Source organism: Amblyomma maculatum, chromosome 1 (genome assembly GCF_055883805.1).
Source record: "Amblyomma maculatum isolate TAMU_Amacu chromosome 1, ASM5588380v1, whole genome shotgun sequence".
In the NCBI taxonomy this organism is placed as follows: domain Eukaryota; kingdom Metazoa; phylum Arthropoda; class Arachnida; order Ixodida; family Ixodidae; genus Amblyomma; species Amblyomma maculatum.
The window spans coordinates 462,946,316-462,968,703 of record NC_139344.1 but is presented as its reverse complement, the minus strand read 5'-3'; the positions used below and the strand labels follow the sequence as shown (position 1 = coordinate 462,968,703).

Below are 22,388 nucleotides of genomic sequence, written 5' to 3'. Positions count from 1 at the left end.
AAGACTCTGGCAACACTCTTGCGCTCTAAACCCCAATTGCACATGCAAGTTATTGCTGAGAGAGGAGCGACACCTTTATTCAAATGGTGCACGGTAAGTGGCTAATGTTTCCTCGCGTCTCTTGGTCGGAGCTTTGGCACTCAAGCACTCACCAATGTGCAGCACTAATTTACGACACGGACAGACAGGACTGCAATCAATCAGCTGTACTGTCCTTTGCGTACACGTTTTCACAGTTTACATGCAGACGGCCATTTCGATGCACTATATGCACTGAGTAATGAGCTATGGTCATGTGGTGATAAAGGTGGTTACAGTTGGTAGACCTACGAGGATGGATTTCCTGTGACACATTTTGTTCACATCAGATGGCACAAACTTCAGATGGCACAAACATGGTTCACAACCCCATGAGGCTCAACACTGCACAAGGTTCTACTGCGAGTTGAAACAGTGGACAGGGCAATGCGCAACACACAAGCTCACCTCCAGTGTCGAAGCCCAGGCTGCTCTCCTTGAGGGGATAGGGTTTGCCCTGCACAGAGGAATCAGGATAGCCAAGATCAAACAAAATGTGTGCCTGCATGACACAAGTCCTTCATACAACCGGGGCAGACATTGCAGCTAAAATAAATTTGTTTGGGGCAATTTTTCAAGGTACAAAAGGTTTCAGTGGGGAAATGCAGCAGAGCCTCAAATTCAATGAATGCCTGTTGTGAAATGCAGGCAGTCCTTCGGAATGCTGCCATGGCTATGGCCATCGCCCATTTGCAGAGCACAGTGTTTGGATGCTCATTGATTTAAACATTGATGGACTCGTGCCAGTTAATATGGATGGGCTTCCAAAGCGAGGTCATTGCAGGGCATGGCGCACAGAGCAAACAACCTAATCGAAAATTCCTCCTCGAGCCTGTATGCGCAGCTCTGACATGCAAGCAATGCCAACTGTAGTGGCAACCAGGGGGCTCCCCTGATAGACAGACTGGCTGCACAGCCTCTCACTCCTAACTACACTGCCAGCCAGAGGCAATGGCGGACCAGAAGTTGTGTGCCAAGTCAAGCTCCTCTCATTTCCATCTATGTGGGACGCCGCCACAAATAATTCACCACTGTACGTCGGCACAGTACAACCTACATGATGCAGCCAAGGCAGAGTGTGACAGTCACAATCACAGTCGTGTCCTGTAAATGGGTGTGACGACAACTATGTCAACATAGCTCACATGGGTCACTCGCATTCGTGGTACAAGTTTTGAAGTGAAAGCTTCACTCCGTCATATAAAGCCAAGGTCGCTGTGTGGAGCCGGTACTGCGCATCCGCCGTAACCATTGCAACCAGCTGTGCGCGCCGCTCAACAGGTGTTCCACCACTGCGCTCGCTGTGGAGAGGAGGAGGGTAGCGGCATCCTAGCAGATGCACACGCAGGCACAGAGAGAAGGAGGGTAGTTTTCATACTGTGTATGTGCATGCACCACCACGAAGAGCTGACCGAGCGGAGCAGGAAAGCGTCTGCCGACATCGCATGCGCAGCGCATGAAAGTGGATTCTGCCTAGAATATCAGTGAACTTTGATGCGTTCAACTGAACGCTGGTCGTGTTCGATGAGATGCTCAGTCACCCGCAGCCAAAGCTTTTGCTCCACATTCAGTTCAGCAGAGTTGAACCCCTCCAATTTTCCCTCAGGTTTGTATCAAGCCAACACAGAATTTCGACACACACTGGAAGCACAGCAAAATCTTCATTATATTGAAGCTAAAAATTCTTGGCGTTCTATAGAGGCCATGTTATGAAAACTAACATTTCAGTGCACTGAGGTTTGCTTTACTGGACACCCATTGTACTAGTTATACCAGTCAGTAGACTAACTCTGAGCTTGTTACTGGTGCTGGCCTCAAGTTCCGGACTGACAGAAACACTTTTCTCCAAGCATTAGTGTCGCCGACAGTCACAGGGCTCTTGCAGATTGTGCCGAGGTCAAAGGCCTTCAGTACGTCATCTTGTTGAACAACTGTACCTGATATGAGATAGATAAATGACAGTGTGCCCCTCACCTCCTTGCTGCGCTGCTTCGCTGCTTCTTGGCCAGCCGTGGACAGCCGCTCCTGGATCAAGGCACACACACCCTGCAAAACATGCACCACAAATATTGCACTCACACAGGACACCAATAGCAATTCCTCGATGGGTCACCTCCACATTGATGGACACGTCAAGATGCTCATTCTCTCACCACAAAAGTGGCACCATTGGGGGTGCCTGCACTCGCTGCACCCTTGACCATCAACAACACGCATAGCCAGTAATGACCGAGTTGTCAACAGTCAAAATAGCACTGCAGTTAACAGTACTTATACAACACACAAGGTTGTTTTGTGTGCACCGAAGTAGCAGCAAGGAAGTAACTGGGCACTCTGCCTCCATCTCAATTCACTGCCCTGTACTAACTGTACCAGTGAACTAATGCTCAGCAGTCCAACACTGAGAGCTGCTGGAGCAAAATATAGTGGATGACAAGACAACTACTGTGGCGTGATCCATGAGACTATCAGAGAAATGAAGTCAGACACTTACAAGCCGGTTACATGCCATACTTCAGTAACAGCATTGCTAAATGTTTAGGGGCGTGCGAATATAAAAAATTTTGGATATGAATCAAATATGTTTGTTATTAAATTCTTTTTTATATTTGAAAAACCGATACAGTCATAACAATACCAGTTTTAACAATACATATCGGATATAACAATGGGTGGCCGCTGCACTGTCAGGTTTTCCATGTCTTCCATGGTAAAATAAACAGCTTATTACAATGGTGTCGTATTATATTATCGGTTAAAACAATCAAATATAGTCGCTGAAAGCCAACAAAACGCGGAAATGCGACGACCAGAAAAGACAGCGCATATGCGGAGATGCTGACAACGCTGATGAAGCAACATTATAAAAAAGAAATAGGGACAGAGCGCGTCGAGCCAATGAGTTGGTCGGGTGCGCCGGGTAAGCTTGCATGCCGCGGAGACGAGGGGCAGGACGGAGCGCTTCCTCACGCGAAGGAGAAGGGAAGGCGTAAAATGCTGTGGCCTAGGCAACTTGCGTCCTCTGTGCCTCGGCACAGTGGAGCAGTCCAGTCTGAGGGTGCGCTCACCATGGTGCACTGCACTATTCTGCCCTATTTGCTTTGTCCAGGCTCCCACTTCGCGGTTGCACGTTTTGTGGTAGGCGTGCAGCTTGGTTGATGCATGTGCCTTTCTAGTGTGGTTCTCCTAGTGTGCCATCATCATTGCCACGATCTTGCTGGCTTTGGATTTTCTGTAAACAGCAATGAAGGATCCTCCTTCAGGAAGCGCGACAACAACGGGCGCAGTAGAAGAGGAAGGGAACGGCAATACCACTAGAAGTTAAGCGGAACATTGTACGTGAGTACAAGGATGGCGTAAAAGTGTGCAACTTGGTGCGCAAGTACGGCCTGACAAAACGAACAGTATCGACAATATTCCGCAACGCGCTCAAGATTAAGAACGAAAGCGACGACAGTGCTGCCCATGAAATGGACGACAGCTGGAAAAGGGTTTAACATGAGGCCTACAAAGATTTAAAACAGGCACTCTACCAGTGGTTCTTGAACGCCTACGCAGCAAACCTGCCGATCAGTGGCCTGATCTTAGCGGAGAAGGCAAAACACTTTGCAAACACTGATTGCCGGCCTGGTGGTGGTTGGATTCAACGGCTCAAGGAGAGACATGGAATCGTCTACAAGGCAGTCGTGGGCAAGGCAAGATCGCTCGGTGTCGACGCTAGGAAGAAATGGCTTGAGGAAACACTGCACTGCATCCGAGAAACATACGCGGACCGGGACTTACACAATAGGGATGAGACTGCGCTGTTTCTCTAGATGCTACCATCAGACGCACGCTGTCAAAGGTGATCCTTGTAAGGGCAGCAGGCAAAGCGAATTGCGCGTGACCGTTTTCTTGTATGTCAACATGGGCGGCAGCGACAAGTGCCCCGCCTTCCTCATAGGGAAATCCAATAACCCCCCCATTTTCGTAGTGCCCTGAGAATCCCGGTTCGCAACCATCATAATGGGGAAAGAGTCCTTCTAATAACAATTGACCACAGTGTTTTGTGCATGTGAGGAGGCAGAACAGCAGGGGAAATGGTGGAAGGAGGTGAAATTTGAGTGTTTACATAGCTTATCTATTGGCTTGCTTTACTTGCCTTGTGAGCTCTCCATTCACCTCAACAAAATGGAGTTTGTTTTCAGGCATTTCTGACCAGGTGTGAAGACAGGTGACAGGCTGCTGGGCTACATTTCTATATGCTGGCTTTTGCATTTCTACTCGCGTACGCATGAATGTACCATTTGCAGCTATGGGGACATGGCCCCTAGTTCCTGTCTATGCACACACCCATCTTCTCCCTTCAACCATGCGTCCTTGCATCTCTGCACTGAGGAAGCTTGCTGATAGGTTCAACAGTGGCTTTCAAGCAGTGAGGACTTGCACCCTCACAGGCGGAGTGGTGCAAGGAAATACGCACTGCAAATCAACATGCACAACAAAACAAGCACATGAAGCCGCTGATGCCACAAACTGGACTTATTTTATGGATACAAACAACAGCCACAGCTATGGAAATGGCTCACTGCCAGTATTTGCACAATGTTTAATGAATCTGACTCCAAAGATGCATTCAAGATTACCCCGCCGGGGTGGCGCAGTGGTTACGACGCTCGACTACTGTTCCCAAGGACGCGGGATCGAATCCCGGCCTCGGCGGCAGCTTTTCGGTGGAGGCGAAAAGCAAGGCGTCCGTGTGCTGTGCGATGTCAGTGCACGTTAAAGAACCCCAGGTGGTCGAAATTTCCGGAGTCCTCCACTACGGCGTCTCTCATAGCCTGAGTTGCTTTGGGACGTTAAACCCCACAAACCAACCAACCAACCAACCAGCATTCAAGATTGAGGCAGTGTAAACACAGAATGACTGAAAATATGAATCTGGTATCATTTACAAATAATATCTGGAGGATTTAATAAGCCTGCACACTGACTATATTCCAAAGATACAAAACCACCACCACGTGAATTTGGTGCAGGACTGTTAAACATTCCATCACTACCCAGAATAAAAGTAGATGCTAATGGTTATGGACTTTTATAAGGCAATAACACTGTGAGCTAGGGACGTAGGAGAAGGATTTGGCTTAATTTTTGCCACACGGTTCTTTACTGTGTACTGAAACCTGAATGTGTGGGCACTTTTGCAATGGTAACATACAACTCATGATCTCAGTAAACTTGGGAACCCAGACATGCAGCTGACTGCAACAGTGTGTAACCTAGCTTGCCTTTTGGGTCAGAGTTGACCAATTACACCCTGTAACGTATCCTGGTACGGCTCACAAGACGTCTTCAACTGCCACGTGGACTAACACTGAGTGCCGATTGAAAGTGCACCACCAGCCGAAAAACTTGATCACAGATTTTCAGTCACAAAGATGTGACCTAGCGCCATCTGGTCTTTTCAAGAGGCACTTCCTTTCCCTCCGTGCAAGTGATGTGCCCATCTCAACTGTAGTTGCTGCATGTTTAGCATAAAGGGAACACAGAGGGTGCCTTGTGCCTCACCTGGAGGGTGACCAGGTGGTCTGGGTGTTGGGTGACTCCCAGGTACTGGGCCAGGGCCTGCACCCCCTGACGGAACTCCTGACAGTCAACTGCACAGAAGCCATAGTGACCACAAAGCCAACACCAGACACAGCCTAACCACCTCCCGTGCTCCTTTTCTTGCATGCAGGAACACACACATTGACATAAGTAGTCCATCCAGAAGCACACTTCACCTATAACTATTATTCTGAACCTGGTACACATCCATCAACATAATTCTTCATGCATTTCATCTAGTACTGTATGGTCAGGGTATCAAAGCAAAGTGAAAAAAAAAAAAAAAAAAAAAAACAAGAATGTGTGGAACCACTGTGCAACAGTGTTTCTGATAACTGCAGCTTTTTTTCTTCTTTTACATATATGGTTTCTGTCCTTGTCAGTACCACCAATTAAGTTGCACTAGCCCAGCTACACATCCTTTCTTGAGTAGTGCTCAATGACTACTGGGCTAAAGAAACAGTGTGCAATGAATGTGGTGGGATCCACAATCGGTACAAAATAAATGGCAAATGTAGCACACTCAGAAGTTCATATAAGTCTGCGCATTCACTCTCAATATGCCAACAACAGCCTCTGAACGTCTGTTGCCACCCGTTGTCCGTGTGAACACTGCACTGTGAAACCGCCAAGAACTAGAATGAGCACAAAACTGCTGAACCCTTCCTCCACTATAGCGGAAATCAGAAGTTTATGAAAAGTGACTTTTTCTATAGGGATTGACTTTTCAGACTGCATGATTTTTCAAAATTTCCACAATCACAAGTGAGTCTGAAAAATCATTCGTGGACTGCATACTGGTGAGTACTACTCTCTATGCACAAACTGCCTGATTAAAAAATAAAATAAAAAAACGTTGCAAATTTGTTAGCATCACATCTCGGGATGCATGAAAAAAAGAGGCAGTAAGGCCATCAAACACAACCTGCGCTGCATAATGCCAACTCCACTCACAGTCGAGGTCGTCCAGCGGGTTAGCATGCACCATCTTGGGGGCGCCCGTCTCCGCCTGGGCCTTCTTTGCTGCTTCAACAAACTTGTCCGCTACATAGAAACGAGAGAGAGAGGAGCACATTGAATGGGAACGCTCAAAGACCAGCCCAAAAAGAAAAGCATGAAGGCATATGCTGACAACAAAAGACAACAAATCCTGCACGCACTGCCCTGATGAGTATTTGAAAGGTAGATGCACAAGCAAGAGCACCCTTGAGTTTCACTAAAGTAAATTTCGCTCATATTACTGCACGCCATGGATTTAGGTCTTTAGCCACTGACCTTCTACTGGGGGGAGTTTCCTTTCAGGAAATTAGAGAAGTAAAATTTAGCAAAATATTTTTTTTTTTTAACAGTTTCAGTTAATTTTACGAACTGAAGCTGCACCACTTTTTTTCTGCATTGCCAGTTTTCAAGCTGCTGCACAGGAAAAGGGGTTGAAATACAGATTTTGGCATGTAACTGAGATAATTTTTGGTTATGTAACAGAACACTCTCTTACGCTCACACTTTGAGCTGGTGACCCCAGCCATTATGTATATGATTTGGTTGCCCGAACTACTATATTTCAGTATCCTACTGATTGATAGCCAGGGGTTGTCTTCATCTGTCTTGCTTGGCACCAATATGGCTATTTTTTTTGCCAGCAACATCATGCAATTTTCACACAGATCTTACTAAAATGGTAATTTTATCACTGAAAACAAGTAACAGCAGGACATTTCTCAAGTCATTTTGGCTTCGATTCCACTGCAGAGTGAACTGCAATGTCGATAATGCACTGCTTTGCTTTAAATATGTACAAACACTCAAAGCCAATTTGAAAATGCTAAAAATATGAATTATCCCTGATAACACCTGGCTACCGGAAGTTGATTGTGGCCGCTACTTGGGCTTCACAATCGCAGAGACCGAAGCAGCAGGGCCGTAGCCCTACCGCATTTGGCGTGCGAACTGCCTCGGCTTTAAGAGTTGCATTAACACTAACCAACACGGAGAGAAAAGAAGCAAAAAGGTTAGTTGAGGTTTAACTCTAGTTAACCCCAGTTGAATTGTGATAGCAACGGCAGAAAATTCTTTTGCCTGCTACATTATTTCCCTATCAAGCCCTATCAGTGTATTTAATAGTATGACGTGAAAGCGTAAGCTACCAGCCCACATGTGAATGAGAAGGGTTCAAAGCTGCTGAACCGAATTAAGAGCGAAAGCCTTATCTGCCAGTGATCGTGCGTTCTCCTCTCCTCCCGCTCATCCTCCCCTCCCACTCCTCCCTCTTCTCCTCCTTCTGCTCATCCTCCTCCTCCTTCTCAGCTTGAAACCTGGCACTCTAATTCTCTGGGAGGGAAGGAGAGTTCTAATCTGGCACTACATGTGCAATCCCGAGAGTGTAAGTTGGAGGATGACCCATCTCTTCGTGCTCCTGATTTTTGTAATACAGGTGTAGTTTACAGCAATGGTAAACAATTCTGTCGAGAGCTGGTTGAAACATATTACATTGCTAAGACTGAGGACAAGTGTGTGGCTAAGGCATCGGTTAGCCTTCATTGTAAGGAATTCGCTCTATTAGAAAACTCAATAGTTAGGCCTTGACTTTAAATTAGCTTTGAATTTTCTTCTTCATCTTCTTCTAAATTTCCTGCCATTCCACCAGTTGGGTTGTGCGCATGCTTTTCGGAAGAAGTCTTCGTTGTTTTCTCCCGTTCAATAAACATTCAGTTGCTAGTCCAACCTTGTCCTGTCCTCTTCTTCCCTGTGTCTCATCCTTTGGCTGGTTAAATATGAGCAACATTGCTATCACAATAAAAAATGGAATACAACCGAAAGTTGGAACAGTAGCAGCCAAGCTCCCCCGTTAAAGACACTAACTAAAAGAAACCAACACGAATCAATGTACGGTCTGGAAAAAAGGAAGTCAAAGTTATACACAAGCTCAAAGGGCTCCATCCATGCTTCTGCAATCGTGCGAACTGCAGATAATTTTCCTTTGTGAACCTTTGGAGACAAATTAGGCTGCCAAAAAGAATGCGAGTGGAGAGCCAAGTAATATCGCTATTAGTCCAAGAGCTTTTTCCACTTGGATCGTAAAGGGGCAAAGCATACTCCTTGCCCCAAAGGCCACTCTGTATACTTGAAAATTTTTGCCTTTTGGAAAATTGGAGCCAAGGATTGAATACTTAATGATCTTGTGCCTACACTTGGTGAGAACGCCCTCGTTGGCATCTCATGCTACTACCACATCAACTATGAGGGTTTCTTGAGGAGTTTCTACTATATTAAGTGATTTCAGCCAGCCTGAACTGGTCATGAAAACAGGCTCTTCTTGGACTGCAGCACATGAAAGTTTCTCCTGCGACAAGCGTGTCACCTGCTTCGCAATGCAATTATGCCGCTTATTCCTTGGAAGGTCAATTAATTCGCGTTCCTGTAATATTTGAAAAGTGGTTTCCTTACAGAGACCACATCGCCAGCAAAGCTGATCTGTGGGATCGGTACTATGTTTATTTGTTAAAGACTTGGTCGTGTGTAGATTGGTTCTAAGGCGAAGGGCCTTAATGCGGTCATCACAGAGAAGTTTAGAGTTGTAACCAAGCCAGGCGTTGGTCAGGGCTTGGTGCTGGTGTGAAAACAGATCCTTATTTTCATATTAAAAAATGTAGTAATTCCACCACCTATCGGCGCCACGTTTTAGTGCCAACTCTAGGGACTTTTCATTGGTAGTTCCATTTGTTATCTCGAACACTTCATTGAGGAGCCGATAGCGGGGCTCCAGAACCAGATCAAACAGTTTAAAGATGAAAGGCTCGTTCAACCGAAGCATTCTGTTAGTGATTTGAGTTGGACGGATTGTGCAGTTCGTTCAGGAGAAAGTAAACATCTCCTCCCTCACACTTGGTGGACGACCAAATGTGGGAGTTGGAAAAACTAAGCGGAAGATGAAGGGTACGTCTGACTTTGATTCGTATTAGCTTGTACAAGCGACAAGTTTCCTGTTTAACCATGAGAGTGTTTGAAGAAACATAAAGAAAAGCAGGGAGAACAAGCTGTTGCCAACAGTTCGTTTTTGAAAAGGTTTAAGAGAAGATTTTGACATAAGTTCGAGAAGAGCAGTGGCCTTCTCCAACTCAACTTGAGGGCATTTATTGACAAACAGGGAAAGACCAAGGTATTTAATTGGTTGATTCGACTGTTTACTATGGATTGTATAGCTATAGAAATTGCTGGAAGGTTATATTGTAACCATTTCTTTTCATGATTTATACGCCAACCAAAATACTGAGTTATTGCAGGATTTATTTCGGGACTGATATTGGGAGGTATGGTTAATGAGGGCCTTGAGGCCCTCCGAGCTATCGGACATTAATAGCAGATCGTCGGCAAATGCTAAGGCTGAAAGAGTGGCGCCGTCCAAATGGATTCCAGCTGGGATAGAATTTAGTTGATCTAAAAGAGGGGAGATCCAGGTTAAAAAGAAAAGGCGAGAAAGGGTCGCCCTGCTTAATTCCTCTTCTAAGGGGAACTTTCACGTTCTCGGTAGGGCCTGAACACCAAAAGTTTGTAGAACAGTTAGCATACATTTCCAAGAGAAGAAGTTGAACTTTAAAGGGGCTGCTAGGGCAGAAGAGAAGGCATGATGAGAGATGGAATCAAATGCTTTTTGGAGGTGAGACTGATTACAAAGAAGGGAGGCTTCTCTTTTCTGAAGTGTTTAAGGTCAGTAGTAGTAGGAGATTAGCTGAGATTAAACGGTCTTCAGAGAAACCACACTGAGAGGAACTGAAGGAGTTTGAAGCTTCCAGGCAAACTAGAAGTTTAGAAAAAAATTCTGAAGAAGGCAGGAGAGATTGAAATAGTAGGCCTAAAATTGGAAGCGCCTCTACGTTGAGGACACTTTGTGATGAAAACAGTATGGATCTCCTTGCGTTCTCAGGAGAACTCTGAAGTAGAACCAGTTATTGAGGATTGCAACTAGAACAGGGATAGGTACTTTAGAAATCTCGAGGAACGAAATGCCATCCAGGCCAGGACCAGAGTTCTTTGAAATGGACTTCAAAACTAAAAATACTTCTTCTTGAGCAAAGAGGTTGTCGTCAACATCCAGTCTCTTTTCAGACGATAGAAGAGTTGATATAGGAACAGAAGGGCTACCAAAGATGTCATAGAGGGAATGGAGTTCTCTCATAGTACAGCTGCCTGTTGTCCCTTCAAAAAGCAGATGGTTGCCCAAGACCTTAGGGCCAAGTGAATGAAGTCGCTGGTGCTCTTTGTAGAGAGTTCGATGCTAACCACTTTTGTTGGATGTTTTAGACAAGCTGGTTGGAAGTTCCTGTTTAGGTTTAAATAGTTTTGATTTCACAGCAAAAGCCTTGTGTATAACTCTTTATTTTTTTTTTGTATGCAAGCTTGCCTAAGCATATTATAGAAACTCATGTAAATGGTTTTCCGTGAAGAACCGGAGCAGGCTCCCGCTCTTAGCGTTGTCGGTGAGCCATTTAGAAAAGTCCTCTTCCCTTGTTGTGGTTAGTCCCACTTCGCGCAGAACCTGTGTCCTTGATGCCCTTGTCCCTGCACAAGTCCATATCAGGTGGCGAACATCCACTTCTGCAGCTGGTGTGGAACACTTCGGGCATGTGGTTGGTCCGATGTCTGCTTGCGTTTCCCATCGGCATTTTACCGACGGGGTAAGTGCTGCCTCAGCTCTTATCCTTCTAAGGGAAACCTCCTCCAATCTCGTTAAGTTACGAGGGAGTGGGAATGTACACGGGGGAATGAGGGCACGTGTACTTTTCCTTAAAGAGGATGCTAAGATGGGAACAGCGCAGTGGGCATCGAAAGGGAGCGTGGTGGGGGGGCGCATTAGTGTTTGGAACTTCGTGTGTGAGGTGGTTAACTTTTCTCTGCTCAGCGTTCTCAGCATCGTCTTGTGTCCAATGTATCTGGATGCTTATCTTTGTTTTTTTTATTGAGTGCGTGGATTTCCTGGGTAACAAATAGAGTCTTCGTCACTTTCTTTAGTTGTTTTATGGCGGCTAAGGAGTCTGTATAGATGTGGGCTTCTGTTATCGAATCTATTTTATTTATGGCCTCCATAGCATCGCGGATTACATAGAGTTCTATCACAAGCAGGTCCGGGTATTCTGAAACATATTCTTTATGTACCTTTAGTTCGCTGTGTGTTGGACTAGTAGCTGCTGTTCTACCGCCATTTTCTATAATTGATGCGTCCGTATATGCAATGCAGGTACCTGGAAGTGCATCAACCAGAGGTCGAGATGCCAGCTTTTCTTTGCGACGAAGCCGAGTGGTCTTGTTTGTCATAATAGTCGTGAATTCCCACGGAGAGGGATCAGCCATTGGTGGTGTTTGAACTGCCACTTCGTTGTACAAGGATGCTATGGGCGTAACATACTTTCGCTTCATATCCCTTGTTGCCTCTCGTTGTTCAATTAATTCTGTCAACGTATTTATCTGTGCAAACTCTTGGAGAATAGGGATAGGGGTAAGTTTTGGTAAGGCCGTGATAGTGCGCATTGCGTTTTTATTTATTGTTTCCAATTTCTTGTTTCCAAGATTCTTAGCAACATGGAATGTATGGGCATTCCCTTGCAGGTCATAAAGCAGTACATAATCTGCTTAGGGACAGGACGTTTTCTATCCGGATAAACGGAAAACAAATTGGCAATTACACCTCGAACAGAGGCGTGCCACAAGGGTCAGTGTTAGCACCTTTATTATTTAATACAGCACTGATCCCATTGGCGTGGAAATTAGCTACAATACCAGAAGTGCGGTTCATGATATACGCAGATGATATCACGATTTGGTCTGTTCATAAACAACTTGAGAGACAGAATCGGTATCTGCAAGAGGCTTTAAATACCATAGATGAGTACGTCCAAGATGCAGGTCTGGAATTATCGCCTCAAAAGTCCAGTTACATTCATGTTGCCAACAAGAATGGAAGAAAACAATTAGCAACGCACAGAGTTACCCTAAAGATTGGAAATCAGGCATGGGAAGAGGTGGACGAGTTGAGAGTTCTTGGCTTAGAAATTCACAAATCCGGCAAAGGAACAGTAGCTGCGACTTCCTTAAACTTGATAAAACGCATTTCGTCTAGGGGAGGAGGAGCTCGAGCGGACATGCAAGACGTCTTGTACAATCGGTGTTACAGCCGAGGATACTATACCAGGCCCAATTCCAAAGACGGCAGTGGGCGAAATTGTATATAACTTTAAAATCAGAAAAGGAAAGAGGTCCTACGGTGAGTGCAGAAGGCACACACTCGTCAACTACGCCAGATTTTTACTCAATAGACAAAGGAGCAAGAGCAGAGTTCGAAAGAGCAGACTGGGAACCAAGGAGAAGAGGGTGAGGAATCAGGAGAAAAATGGGGCGGGGGGGAGGAGGCTGTGGAGGAACAAAGAGAAATGACTGAACACGAGCAAAAGACATAACGGAAGGCTCTATTTTTCATTTACTGTTGGACCCAGTTTAACTTCTGCAGTGGGCAGAGTCACTAGATTGGACTTGGTCCACCGACAGTGATAAGATTTAAGAAATAATGTTCTTGTCTATGACATTCTAGTGGAAATTTAAGAAGAAATGGCCATCGCCAGGGCATATGTAGTGCATAGAGAGGACAACCTATGGTCGCTTTGGGTAACAAACTGGATTCCAAGGGAAGGTGAGAGTAGCAGGTGGTGCCAGAAAGTTAGGTGGGCGGATGAGGTTAAGAAGTTCGCAGGGGTCAAGTGGATGCAGTTGGCACAGGACCAAGTTAACTGGAGGAATATGAGAGAGGCCTTTGCCTTGCAGTGGGTATAGTCCAGCTGATGATGATGATGTTCTTGTTTCGCACTACTGCATTACTCTGGAGAAAAGTGTACAAGTTAGTGCAACCTCTGCTGACAATAGCCCTATGGTGCTCAACCGCCAAGTAGACTCAGAAGATGGAAAACACTTCCAAAGCCCTTTACTAAGAAGACGTTGCGGACCAACTGATGCAACTCAAATGTACCATCTGTTGCAGAAGTTTGCAGCCCAACACGCCGGGCGGAGGAGCAGTATCGCTCCCGAGAGGCGGCACTGCGCCCGCCGGCGCTGCCTGGTGACATAGCTTTAAAGAGTGAGGAGGCTTGTTCTCTTCCCCTCATCCCTTGGTTGATATCGCACATCTTTGCTCTCAGCCGTGGGATGAGGGGAAGAGAGCAAGCCTCCTCACTCTTTATAGCTGCATCACCAGGCAGCGCCGGCGGGCGCAGCACCACCTCGCGGGAGCGATACTGCTCCTCCGCCCGGCACGCTGGGCTGCAAACTTCTGCAACAGACAGTACATCTTGCTAATGAAGGAGCACTATAGTTGCTTTTCACCCTAAGAAAAGGGAAGTAAAACCTTTGCCTATAAGGCACTCCCAAAACATGTTCTATCAAGGCATTCCTTTCTGGCGCTCCGTCTCCAGTATCATCATGGACACTGTGTGAGATGCTAATCAGGTACTGCCTTTTACTTTCATCACAACAGCTCGAACAGTACCTCTGGTTTGAGGAGTGCCTGGCACAGGAACAAAGGAAGAGCAAGGGCACAAGCACACAATTCAGGAGTGCGTGTTGCACATGGCACACTCAGCTATCAACCAACCATGCAATGTTATCGTGAGAGCCCCATCAGGAGAAGCACTCCTTAAAGTGCACAGTGCGCAGCTCGATATCAAATCAAATCAAATTCATTTTTCAGTTTTCTATACAAAGAAAGTGAGGGTGGCAAAAAACACGCCTCGCCACCCCAACAAATATATATTTACGTTCCATTAATGGGAGTTCATCAAATGAGAACATTGCTATAATTTTGCATGAGATTTTCGAGGGGGTATAGAGTCAGTTCAATTTAAGCAATAATTTGATATACCAGCAACCGACTGCATAACTAAACTGAAATGCATACAGCATTCCTGTTGGGGAAGCAGACTTCAAAATATTTGTGCTACAATTTCCACGAGTATAGAAACCCAGACATAATGCTCAAGTCTCAAATTACGGCATAATCTGCGTGTTTGCCACAACACGGGGCATTGACAAAAATGAGCCAGCTTCCTTTAAGTTCAAAAACAGTTCGAACTTTAAAGGAATACTAAAGAGAAAAATGAAGTGGGCTTGAATCGATAAAATGCCAGTTCCTGATTACAAAAAAACCACTCTTAATGAAAACAGAGCTGTTATAAGGTAGTAAAAAGGAAGAACAGAATTACAAATATTGCTGTCACAGCCGAAACGGCAGAGACTCACAACTAGAAATTACGTGACGCGCAAGGGATCCCGGAGGCTGACAAATGCAAATTACGTTGCCTGTTTGAATGCGGTAGTCGGTTTTGTCTTGAACATAATGACATGCTTTTATCACACGTAAACGATGGCGAAACGACAACGCAAATGCTGCAAAGCAAATATAAAAATATATGTGGTGGTGCCACAGGTGCCCACTTAAGTTTCAGTTATGTTCCAGCTCAGGCACTTTGTGCGTGCTCGGATAGTTTCGTTTTGCCCCTGCGGCGCCTGAAATATGAACTCGGAGCAGCAGATGCGCCTACCCTAAGTGCTTATTGAAGGAAGATCCTGACTCGGCACAATGGAGAAAGAAAAAAAACCATGAGGGAGCGCCGCGGGCTGGGAAGGAAGCCTAGTCATAAAAAATATAATGGAAAGCATCATGGGAATTTCGCCGTCATGTGACACGGCAAGGGATTGGCCTCGAGATCGAGCAGAGTCGCCATCTTGCGGCTCAGCAGCGAAACCTATTCAGTGTGGATGCGTTTTCGCGTCGCGTCGCGTGCCAGCCCGCAGGGATTTACGTGCGCGCATGCGGCATGTACAGGAGTGTTTTTGTTTGTTTCGCGGTTCCTGTGAGCTTTTGCTTACCTATATGCCTCTTGAAAAATAAATATGAACAGTCTATAACCCTACGCTTCATTAAAAAAATATATACTTGTCCGTATCGAGCATGTCATGCTTGGATAAGGACATCATCCATCGCGGTCTTCGGCGCTTGAGATCCTTTGACATGCAATGTTTCAAACGAAGTGGTACTGTCGGTACCCGCCGTGTCAAAGCAAAACAGGTCGTTGCTGTCAATAAAAGTTAATGCAAACGATCAGAAATCGCATATTCCCATTCGTTTCTGTTTGGAATACAGTATTCCAAACAGAAACGAATGGGAATATGCGACTTCTGATCGTTTGCATTAACTTTTATACCGCAGCTACTAAAACATATGCCACCGCAGACTGCTTCATATAGCAGAATGCAGTTTGAACAGACCACTCTATGCTTACTATGCCGTCTGTATGCACGATAGAGTTGTGTGAGTAGATTTTTTTTTTTTTTGCTTTTAAACCTCTGTTGCGGTGTCTCAATGGTAAGGGTGCTTGACTGCTGATTTCGAGAAAGGGGAATTCAATCACAACCGTTTCGAAAGGCGTTCCTCTGCTGTGGGATTTGACTCCACAATAAACAATCCCACGTGATAAATGTGGTGTTAATAATGAAAAAAAAAAAAAAAAAAAAAATATGACACCAAAGCCAGCCTCTGCAATCATCCGTCATAGCCGATGTCGCTTTTATGCGTTAAACCCGGGCCAATATGCACTTCTTTTCTTTTCTTTTGTTGTTGAATGCTTCTGTGCATCCGTAAAAGTTTTAATGAGCACATTTTGCTTTAGAGAAATGCTCGAATGTTTGGGAAACATTTTCCTGCACCTAATTGTTACCCTAAATATTACATAATACACTTAGATCAATGTACTTAACTGGTAGCCTATTATAATCATTATAATCCCTTTTCGTTCAAGTGCTGTCTTCCGACAAAACTCGTCATTTCTGACAAGGGGAGTAAAACAGCTTCATGCGGGCTTAAATATCAGTGTTTAGTTCGGGAATAAATACATTTTTATAGTCACATGATAAGATGACCTCCATTTCTTTCGGAATAGTTTTATATCCGGCATCTGTTTTGGAAGCAACCCTAATATTTTACTTCGCATAAGATTTAGTCACTGCTAAATAATTAGTGATAAAGAAATTTTCAGTCTGTAAAATTGCTTCCCAGAACATGACAGTGCCCATGCGCAGTTTATAACGATGTCTTCGCAGCGATTAATTCGTAGCTTGCACTTTAATGTTACTGAAAATTAATTGCTGATTATTGTAAATTCTGTCAAGTGTGTAAAAGTTCTCTCACACGGTGAAATTTATTCGCATTGAAAAACAAAATAATTACACTACTAATTTACCATTATATATTAACATCACACACATCAGAAATCCCTTATACTTTCCTCAGTTTCAGGGAATCATTTACAGTTAGTGGCGCATGCATTAATACACTATAACATTCTATGACAGTAGCCGCAAAAAGCATCTCGACAAATTCAATCCACTCAGCACTGTACGTGTGAACAATCAGCTTTCCTGTGCGGCAAGGTTTCCTGTATACTGTCGGCGTGATCTCATTTTGGGGAATACTTGTGCGTCGTTGTCTAGCCAGAGTTGATGTGCACCCAGTCTAAAGCAACTCGCCATGCAGTGCGCTGCCAATGCTACATTTAACCTGCTTAATCCTCGAGTCAAGTATGATATAATGATCAGGCTTTCTCGATGCAATCTAAATTACTGCAGGTCAGAGCACGAACCTTGTATCTGCGTTAGCTTGACACTAAATTCGCCGGTCTCACTTGCATGAGACACGCGCAAACTGTTTAAGAGTCGATAAGAAAAACAAAGCTGTCATTAGGCAGGCCCAAGCATTAGGCGCGTGAGCGCGGTACAGCGCAAGAAACGTGCAAAGTAAATCTAGAAGACTGGTGGTTGCGTGCCTTGTTTTCCAAAAATCCGGTCTTCTTCTGCTGCATTAGCAAAATCCTTGGATTTTTTTCTGCAATATTGCAGAAATACTGCAGAGGACACGTTTTCATCGCCAACAAACTTGCCGTAAACTTGGAAGCAGACCTACGCAGCGTGCGTTTCTGCGAGCGCCGCCGGCTGCCGATCCACACTACCAGAGTGACGGTGGCGCCACCTCTAGGTCGATCTCGCGGCGAATAGAGGTAACTGGTTTGGGTTGGGGTTTCACACGCTCTGCTCTGAAGGAATGCCTTTGCTACGGGATGCCTGCGCTAGAAATCTTAGGCACGCACTAAGCGCAGACGATGGATGGAACGTTGGACCTTTAGACCTGCCGATGACCTAGAAGCTGCCGCTGCCACAGTACACACGTGTATTTCGCGACGTGCAGGGCTCAGCGCACAAAGTCAAGAACAAGAAGGATGAAGCACTGATCCGCTTCGTCCAGTTGTCCTTCGTGTTCTTGTGTTTCGCGCTTTGCCCTTCTTATTTTTGTGCTTCGCCTTTCTGCGCTGAGTCTCGCAAGCATGGAATCAAACCAACTAGCCCAACAACAAAAGCTGTCATATGAAATGTTGCATGCTGGGATGCTAGATGGATATACCGCAAGCAAAGCAGCAATGGGGGCTAGTTGGTTTACCATTTCATGGCAGCCTTAACTGCCTGGAAGAATGTATTGATCAGTTTGGTGCCGTCAAGTTCTAGAATGAGTACTGTATTAGTGTCTCTGGTTTTCTAAAATTGTTGGTAAAATACCTTAGTTCATTAGTTGTAAAGGCGCTCTTGTCCTGTGTACGTGGTTCCTGCTTTCTTGTGTATCTGTGTATATCGTAGCGCGAGAATTCTTGAAAAGGTATATACTGCCCGGGGCTGTCGCTCCAATGGTGAGTAGCCTGTTTGCGCACTCCTCGAGAAACGAGGCGTTTGCTTGTTAGGGTATGTGCATGTATTGTTCGAGACGAACATCATCTGCTTCATTTATGAAACGCAGACCTCAAATACATGTACTGCTGCAGCCAGCATGCAACGTACGTTATTTCGAATCCGTAGTCTTCCTGACGGACCCGTGGTTAAAAAATCTACCTGAGGTTCTCACCAGTGTGCCTATAAACACGCGAGTACAATGCAACATTTGTAAACAAAGTAACTCATGTGCTACGACGAGACACGCAACTTGCAGTAGTCCATTCCTGTAGGCTTTCCCCTGGGGCACCCACAGTCACTATAAAATACCATGCACCCAGCTGCTTTTGAGTCTGGCAACTATGTTGGCTAAATTCCCAAGAATCATTGCGCGCAGGAGAAAGAAGGGAGCAGCGTCAGAGGAGGTTGTCTTGCGGAGGCTGCGCACGCTGCCTCCTAGCTTTTTCTTCCTCCATGCTCGTCAAGCACCTGCGAATTATTCTCCGCTCCCCGCGCGCCAGCAATCACGGAGTCTACTCTTGCGTCATAGTGTGCATCATTCTACCCTACTACGTAGTAGGAGAAAACCAGTTTGAATTCGACCGGCGGGAACAAAAGAAAACCTCAACTTCTTATCGCAATATCTTGGCAATAATTAGAATTTTTACTATGGAATATGAGGTGCCAATGTCACGAAATGCCGTTCATCAGATTTTGATAGCATATTTGGGCGTCTTTAGTGTCCCTTTAAGATGAGTGAAATGGCCTTGCAATAAATACTCAACCGAAGGACACACGGAAAGGCATCACACATTGAGGGTAAACAGCGCAAAAAAGACGAGGACGAACGAAGTACACAAACGAGCGCTGACTTTCAACTCCTTCGTTCGTCCTCGTCTTTTTTGCGCTGTTTACCCTCAATGGATTACCAACTTGCCCAAGCGTCTGTTTCATCACACACAACTGTTCAACTGACATGAACAGCTACTGGCCCACATAAAATCAACTTACTATGACTAAAGCAATAATCTGGTCCCAAGAGGCAAAGAAAACAGTGCTCCAGAAAGGACTTCAGTCACTGAACACCTCAGAGGCAGGGATTAGTAACTGGAGATAATTGTACAGAAGATGTGTATTCTGAGGATGGAAGGCCTGAGATGTTGCAAAGCCATTCCATGATGAGGGTCACTCACGGTCGTCAGAGTACTCGAGGTGCACGGCCATGCCCAGCAGCCAGTCGACCACCGTCTTGATGTCTGAACTCTTGTGTGGACAGCCCAGGTCTTGCAAGTACTGCATAACAACAAGGCTCAGTCAGAGGTGGTCAATCTGTGTTCCGGGGGACTTGCAGGGACAAGCAATGTTACCCAACCTGCAGTCTTCCAGCATACATACACACCACAAAAGCTCTTCTGGTTCTAAAGCTACTGCTTTGTTGTTCAACGGTCAACGGTGACAGAAACCAAGGAAGCTACCATGGTTGAATATTTCTATATTTACTTTAATTTGTTGTGTTGATCAGTGGGAAAGTTGGTAGTGTAATCATTTTATGACTTATAAAATGGCTGACCACAAAGTACAAGAAAACACTAAGTCCATCTTCTCATTAAGATTGTACGTAAGCATGAAATGCATTTCTGAAAATGCGTATTGGATTCCATGACACTTTATAGATGATGGTAGCCACAGTCAAGTTTGGAGCCTCAGTCATCCATCACCCACTGTTCTTAGCTTTTCACAGAGAGTGACTATGCTACATTCATCACTTTTGGTGCATGGAACCCTTAGAAGTGGCATTAGCTACAGATGGTGACCACAGCATGACGACGACCGCTCTAAAGGCTCCATTCTGCACAAAATGCAGCACTGGTTTCGCTCACAAAAAAGTTGGTTGAAGGCTTAGCTTGGTTAAGCCTGGAAGATAGATTGCGAAAGCACGGCGCCGCCGCTTGGCCGCAGCAGATCGTTCCAGCCTCGCCTTATACACATTATCCGACACACTGTAAGGCTGCGCCCAGACTACTGCGAGGAGCCGAGCCACAGCCCCATTTATCCTCCTAGCGCGAAGTCACAAACAGCGAGCGCCCTCTCTCGGCTGCGACACAGCGCCATGTATGGACTCGCCGCCACTATCCGATGGCGCCAGCTGGGGCCCTGCTCTCGGTCTGGCGTGACGTCCCACAGTCACGTGAAAGGTCATGTATGGAAGCGCCACGACACGCCAAAGGCTCGAAGTGCTAGCAGTATTGCTTTCGCAATAAAACAACAAGCATGCCTCTGGCAGGTGGCAGTTGCCAGGTTGAGATGACCAGGCATGTTGTGATATACCGCAAGCCACATGAAAAGACTCTGCAGGAGCTGTCGACTCGGTCAGCTCCTTTGAGATGGAAGCATGGTATAGGAATCAAAACCTTCAGGACCCTTGGATCCCGAGATAGACATGGCACCCACAAGCCTTGCAGGTACATTTGTATAACTGGGTTACTCCTTTGGGTGCTACTCCCAAGAGTTCTCACGAGACCCACACCACGGCCGCTCAATGGAGGCGCACTTGGTGCAGCCCGTCGCGTCTCGCCTCAATGGCTGGGGAAGCGCGTATTGGGAGAAGTTAGTTTCCGCCGTCATTCTCCGTGGGGGCGCCACCACTCTATGACGAGGCGCCGCCGGCACGGACGAGCAGACGACGCGGAAGGAGTGCGCTGGCTGTGTTGGCGCGTGCTTTCGTTTTGACTACTCAGCATAACCGCGTGGTTCTGATAGTTCTGCATGCGTGTCATCGGTGCCTGTGTCAATAGCGTCCTAAGCGTATGCAGCACCATGCCAAGCAACTGCTGTGTGCCGCTGTGCACCACGGATGCAAGAAAAAAATCTGAAGATCGGTTACCATGAGTTCCCATGCGATTCACAACGTCGAGCAGCATGGCTGAAAAACATATCTCGGGAGGGCTAGGACGGAAAAGGAAGCCGGTGGGAGCCGAGTGACAAGTCCCTGGTATGCTCACTGTAGTTTACAGGTGACGATTACAGGAAGAACATAAAACTGAAGATCCTGCTTCCTTCAGCTGTCCCCTCTGTGTTCCCGAACTTCCCACATTACAAGTTAAGTAACTCACGCGGGCTCATGTTGAGCCAAACAACCTTGAAAAAATGAAGGTGTGCAGGCCAATAGATATATTTACCCCACTTGTTATAGCTACGCTTTATTTCCTCCTGGACAATCCCCAGTGTCATCCTGAAGCATGTGAGTTTCAAGATAGCTCCGCCACGATCACTTTTATGACAATGATATAAAAATGGTATGCCTTGCACAACATCGCATCACTGAAGCCATGGAGACACCAAGAGGAGCCACTCTATTTTTCAGATGAAGAGCAATTCTCTTGGTTAGAGTTGGACTTTACCATATTGAAGACATTCAGGTCCAAGGAGGCACGTCGAACCAAAGGCTAACCAAGCAAACGTACGAAGCAACAATCATGGCAATCAGATCAACAGTGGCGCTAATTAAGTACCTTCTTGATCACATCAAGTATCTTACAACAATGTCTTCTGTGTGCCTTACTAGTGCATTGCATTTAACTGAATCTTATTTTCAGCTTCCGATACGTCCTAAAGCAGGCCCCCACCGCGGGCCTGTAGTATCGCTTTTTAGCAGCCAAAGACAATTCAATGGCGGGAATGACAGTGTTGACACAAGTGCTGCAGTTTCCACCTCGGAAAAAATATTGAAGGTACCACTAGCGAAAAAAGAATATCGGCTGTTATTATACACATTTTGCCATGCTTTGCATAGGTTGGCATCTTGCAAGCATCAAAGTCTGCAGATGCACCTATCAACAATTAGGCAGCTATAAAACTTGGCATTCGTGATTACGAAAGTCGTACCTTGCCCACTGCCATCACGACTGCTGCGAGAGAGTTTTCGAGTCAGC

The 22,388-nt window shown here is 45.7% G+C and overlaps 1 protein-coding gene across 1 annotated transcript in view; it reads right to left on the bottom strand.

Moving 5' to 3' along the window:
• The window catches only part of LOC146209809 (tRNA-splicing ligase complex subunit RTRAF), a 44,694-nt gene that overhangs the window by 2,154 nt on the left and 20,152 nt on the right, over positions 1–22,388 (bottom strand). The window contains exons 3-7 of the mRNA XM_084603980.1: positions 19,650–19,749; positions 6,622–6,711; positions 5,629–5,717; positions 2,053–2,124; positions 487–535 (exon numbers count right to left, since the gene is read on the bottom strand). Coding sequence (XP_084460106.1) covers positions 487–535; positions 2,053–2,124; positions 5,629–5,717; positions 6,622–6,711; positions 19,650–19,749 — 400 coding nt within the window. The remainder of the gene's footprint in view (positions 1–486; positions 536–2,052; positions 2,125–5,628; positions 5,718–6,621; positions 6,712–19,649; positions 19,750–22,388) is intronic.